The sequence below is a fragment of the Triticum urartu genome, chromosome 7A, assembly GCF_056163025.1.
Source record: "Triticum urartu cultivar PI428250 chromosome 7A, HENAU_Tu73, whole genome shotgun sequence".
Lineage (NCBI taxonomy): Eukaryota > Viridiplantae > Streptophyta > Magnoliopsida > Poales > Poaceae > Triticum > Triticum urartu.
The window spans coordinates 56,793,303-56,798,580 of NC_141879.1; the positions used below are offsets into that span (position 1 = coordinate 56,793,303).

The following is a 5,278-nucleotide window of genomic DNA, read 5'->3' on the forward strand; positions in this document are numbered from 1 at the left end:
ATGCGTTGTATTGGTGCTGGGCTACCTCATCAAAAACGGTGGGTTCTTTCAAAATCTCCTCAGCATACGCCGGCTTGCATACCTCCACACGGGTACTTGCAAGAAACCATGTGAGATAGTTGTTGAACGCGGTCGGGTAGTGCTCACGAAGCTGGGCTCGTTTTCCAGCCCTAGCTTGCTCCACACATAGCGCGAACTGTACGACATACTTCCTGTGATGCTTGGCCCAATCCTTGATCTTCCGCTGCTTTTTCCTATCCAACCTGCAAGTTAGAAACAGAATATTAGCATCATCAAAACCGCCAAGAAGATGCTAAGTGCTCGAGGTTAATTATATCATACGCGTGTAGCAACTTGTCCGTGTCCTCCCGCTCCGGCGGGTGTGGCTGGAACAAACCAAACTGGCGAAACACCCGATGTGGCAGGTGAAGCTCAACCGCCCAGTTGCATATCAGTGGGCACCGCATATGCCAGAGATCCCTATCCCTAGTGCACATCGGATTCAGCCTGAACTCTATAGGGTTACCAAAACTCTCTCCTTGTCCATACGGCTCCCATTCCACCTGCAAAATGGGATAGAATGCAAAATTGATATCGAGTTACGATAGAAGCATGATAATCACTTATGAAACGTCGATTCACCTGCTCAGGCGTGATCGCGTCCAGCTCGCTCTTGTACAACTTGTACATGACGGAGGGATCATCCGTCGTCTCATTTAACACATCTCACTTGTGAGCCCAAGTGGGGAGCCATAGTGGGTTGTCTTTGTCGTTCCAATCCTCGTACTTCATGGTCTTCGGTCGTCCAACCGGCAAACGCTCCCAGCTCCATATGGAAAGTGCGAGCAGACAACCACCAATACCTCCAGATTGCCTACAACAGGCTTCGTCCAACTACGCATAAAAGAGAACATGGTTGAATTAACAGCAAGAGCGCATTGATAATGTATCAATGAAGTGAAAAGGAAACAACTTCATACCTGTCGATACAAGTAAGCCAGTGTCGCCGAACCCCAACTCCATTTGCTATCGAAGACGATCAACGCCTTCAGCCACATCCATGGAGCATTCTTGCATGTGCCATCAGCAAACATAGTCCTGGATATCACGTACCACATGTAGACACGAGCATATGTCTTAACCGTGTCCTCATTAGCATCCTCAGGGCAAGTACCAAAGTGCAATGTAATCCACGTGAAAGGAGCACCGGCTGCGACTCTTTCCTTCTTCTTGTCTTCTGCTTCTAGTTCCCAAGGCTCCGGAGGAACCATACCGATAAGGGCATGCATCTGCGCGTGCCACCCATCAGAATCGGTGTTCATACATAAAGGGTTCCCATCAATTGGAAGACCGGTGATCATAGTAATATCCTGCAGCGTCACGGTCATCTCCCCGGTCCGAAGATGGAAAGTGTGTGTCTCCGGCCTCCAATGATCAATAAGCGCGGTGAGTGCTGCAGCATTGTTGGGTGGCGTCGACCGGCTGACAAACTGAATGAAAGGGAGAAGTCCTGTCTCCCTTACATACGGTGTGTATTGCTCATCATAGCGCATCCACCCAAGGGTGACCCGTGAGACCGAAGCCTCAGAGGTGCAAGCTCCTACAAACAAACAAATCATTACATATGGGGCATTTGTGTTTGAAATAAACACGAAATTCATAACACCGGCAACTTTCATTATTACCCGTTGCTCCACCGACATAGCGTACGACCGGTGTTGTTTGTTCCAGTGATCATCGAGAAGCCAAACCATCCTAACAATTTAAAAAAATAACTTTCTTGTCAACACAATTATCTTTTCAATACAAATAAACTAAAGTACGGCTACTAGATGCAAAATTCAAAGCATATGTATCCAAAGCATTCTTGTCAATACAAATATAATTTCAACACAAATGCCCCATATGTATCCAAACTAAACTAGGCCTACTTCATGCAAGATTTAATACAAATCTCTTTTCCATATAAAATAACATGTCAACCTATGTATCCAAACCATATCTTTTCAATAAAATATACTAAGCTAGGGTTGCTAAATTAGGTACATGCAAGATTGTAATACATGCAACATTCAAATCTAATCAAATCAAACAAGGGTTCCTCAAAATCTTCAAAATAGCATACATTATATGGATAGAAAGAAGAGGATCGGAGGAGGGTACCTTTTAGGATGGATTGGTGAAGGAATTCACAGACCAAATCGTCAGATCTGATTGATTTCGGAGAGGGGATTGAGAGGGGGACTGGAGAGGGCCGCCGCCGGCGTCCCTTCTGTTCTGTTCTGTAACTGGCAATGGGGTGGGTGGGGGAGGAGAGGGCCGGCGCGGCTGGATCTAAGTCACAGTGCAGCGCCCGATGGATAGGCGCTGCACATTACATGTGTGGCGCCTAGCTCAGAGGTGCTGCACTGCTGAGGTGCGGGGCCCAGGGCTGCCACGGTGGACTGGCGTGCAACGCCCCCGTGCTAGGCGTTGCACCGTAGGATGCGGCGCCTGCAACGCGGGCGCTACACAAAAAGATTAGAGGAGTGAAATTATTTCGCGGGCAGGTCAAAATTGTAAAATTTGCCTCCTTTGCCATTCTCTCACTGCGGGGTCCGTGCCATGCCACTCCGCCCAGCAACCCAGACCAAAACAACGCCCCCAATCGACGCCACTTGTCTAGAACCTTCCACCCGCGCCGACCCCGAAACCCGCGCGCACCCTCCTCCGCCTCCGCCATGGCGCGCGCGACTGCCCTGTGCATGTTCCTCGTCGCCGCACGGAGCATCTCGGTCCACGGCGCTCAGTACGCCCCGCCGCCTGCCGTTGCGTTCGCCACATCGGCCGCCGCACGTGCTTTCTCCACCCACGCCGCCGCCTACGGCCCGCCGGCAGCCTCTTCCTACGGCGAGTTGGCCTCCCCTCGCCCCTCCTCCGCCCACGCCGCCGCCTACGTCCCGCCGGTGCCCGCCTCCAGGGCTATCGTCGGCCAGGCCCTGCCGCCGCCGGGGTCGGCCCCTGGTGGACCTCGTCTCCCGCGCTGTCCCAAGGCCGGCGCGCTCGCGGCATTGGTCGGCGCCGGGATCTACATGGCTCTCGCGCCCGACGATGACGAGGAGGATTTCCCGGGGTACGTGTACTATTTTACCTCTTCTGTTTGAATCAGACGTAGTTCGTGGTTCCAATTTGCTACAGTGGAAATGGGGGACAAATCAGTGCAGAATTGGGGAGGAATAGGGTTGGATCCCTGTATTGTGGTGATATTAGGTGAAGAGCACAGCTTCTTGCTACAGATTTAACTAGCTTTGGCCAATTCTGTCTTGTTGTCATTCACTTGTTGGGACAAATCTCTACATCTTGATCGAGCAGCATTGGCTAACTGAATTTGTTGCTTTGTCATTTCAGAGCAATAACGGGTTGTTGGTCCACCAAGGCGGACTCTTCGGAGCGCGACTTAAGGGCCATCAAGGCACTGCTCCAGAACATTGATCGCAATCTGAAGAACATTGCAAAGGGGCAACAAGAGCAAGAGGCCCCCAAACCAGATGCGAGATGCTGGAAGGATATCCTTGACGATATAATCAGAAAAATCAATACCCTGATTTCGCAGCCCGGAGTCTGGAAGGAATTTCACACTCTCCTCATCTCCATCTTCTCAGGCTTGACTCTCCTCGCTGAAATGTTTGGGGATCCAGCTCATAATTTCCATTGCCCCTTCTCTGGTAATTTTTGAGAAAATCCTTTGTACTTTCTACTGCTTGACTCTCCTTAGTATCCAGCTCATTGTAGTATTTTGAGAAATTGCAGTGTTAATCAAATGCTTCCTATTGCACAGGTTGCAGCGAGGTGGTCTACATCTTCGATCTATCTCCCAAGGATGAAAATGACACTGGTGGCAGCTCTAACATGGTATCTACTCTACACTTTCCAATAATAAAAAATATTTTCGAAGCCACATCGACCATCGAACCAGGATCTTCACCTAATACTTCAACCACTAGAAATTATTGCTCACTGCAAGCATATTTGTTTTTTAATCTGACAAAAGAAATATACTGCAGTGCACAACAGAATATCATCAAAGCTTTATTTTGTTTCAATTCCGGTGTAAGACATAATAGCAGAGTAATAAAGAGTAAAGAGAAAAGGAGTAAGTGGTCAGCTGAAAGATTCTGGAAAGTACCACAGCCATAAATTTGGGATGGCACATATTGAACATTTCTTGCAATGCTTTTGTATTCTAAATGTTGATTTACATATATCCTACTCCCTCCGTACCATAATATAATATGCCTTTTGACACTATCATAGTGTCAAAAAACATCTGATATTAAGTTACAGATGGAATATCTAATTAGGATGGTTGAAGTACTTATGTGTAAAATGCATTTCATCTAGAACCATCAACACATTTGGGAAGAGCAAGCATATGTGAGAGAACATTGCAGGAAAATCTAAATTAAAATATAGCCAAAAAGATAATATGATTAATATGTGCATATAATAATAAGCTGGAACAAAAATTATTCTAGAGGGAAGAAAATACATTCACAAACATGTGGGTCTCACCTCTGTAGCCAAGATTTCATTGTTGAGTCATTGGTAGTGCCCAGAAATATTTAACTATATGCGACCAATTCGGCTATGCCTTTCTACAACATATTTATCTAGATAACCAATTTATCATCACTGTTCTTCTGCGTGTAGGACTGCAAGGATAAGGGTGCAAGCCTTGCAAGGTGGGAGTCGGAGCTGCACAGTCTGCTCGCCATGATTGGTGAGCTTGCTGATGCCTTACCTACTAAAGCCAAGGAGAGTGAAGCTGCTCGTGCAAGCGAAATGGTAGTTTCCTCTTGGCATTTAAGTATCTCATTTTATTATATTATGGTTTAGCTGCAAATTGTTCTCTTGTTGATTGAAATTCATTCACAGAACTCTCATGGAGATCTTTTTTGTTGTTGCTGCAGACTCGATCACTCCGTTAAGTCATCATCAGTCACTTCCCCGACTCTCAAGTTCAGTCAATCAATTCTGTTTCATTTTGGATGCTCTCAATTTTGTAGCTTAGTCACTTGCCTGTCTCGCAAGCGTGGACATCGATCCTATTTTTCATTTTACATGCGACTTGCTTTTGTAATGCAGTAACTTACTGTCTCACAAATTAGACGGGATAGACTGGTTAGATGTAGACCCCTTGGCTCGCACAATTCCTGCTCCTTATCATTTCCTTTGGTGATAAAGTGTAATCTATTTTCATGTTGCTTGCTGCTTTTACATCATATGGTTAGTTGGAGCC

General features: G+C 46.9%; 1 protein-coding gene across 1 annotated transcript; it reads left to right on the forward strand.

Moving 5' to 3' along the window:
- The first annotated feature begins 2,603 nt into the window (after positions 1 to 2,603).
- Positions 2,604 to 5,278, forward strand: LOC125520843 (uncharacterized). Its single transcript, XM_048685874.2, has 5 exons — positions 2,604 to 3,112; positions 3,388 to 3,704; positions 3,818 to 3,891; positions 4,690 to 4,824; positions 4,950 to 5,278. The coding sequence occupies exons 1-5, from the start codon at positions 2,721 to 2,723 to the stop codon at positions 4,965 to 4,967; spliced, it is 936 nt and encodes a 311-aa protein (XP_048541831.1). The 5' UTR covers positions 2,604 to 2,720; the 3' UTR covers positions 4,968 to 5,278.

Bases quoted from the DNA above. Each gene is read 5' to 3' on its own strand.
- LOC125520843 (XM_048685874.2), top strand. From the start codon at position 2,721: ATGGCGCGCGCGACTGCCCTGTGCATGTTCCTCGTCGCCGCACGGAGC. The intron at 3,113-3,387 runs GTACGTGTACTA...TTGTCATTTCAG, and splicing joins GACGAGGAGGATTTCCCGGG to AGCAATAACGGGTTGTTGGT. The intron at 3,705-3,817 runs GTAATTTTTGAG...CCTATTGCACAG, and splicing joins TTTCCATTGCCCCTTCTCTG to GTTGCAGCGAGGTGGTCTAC.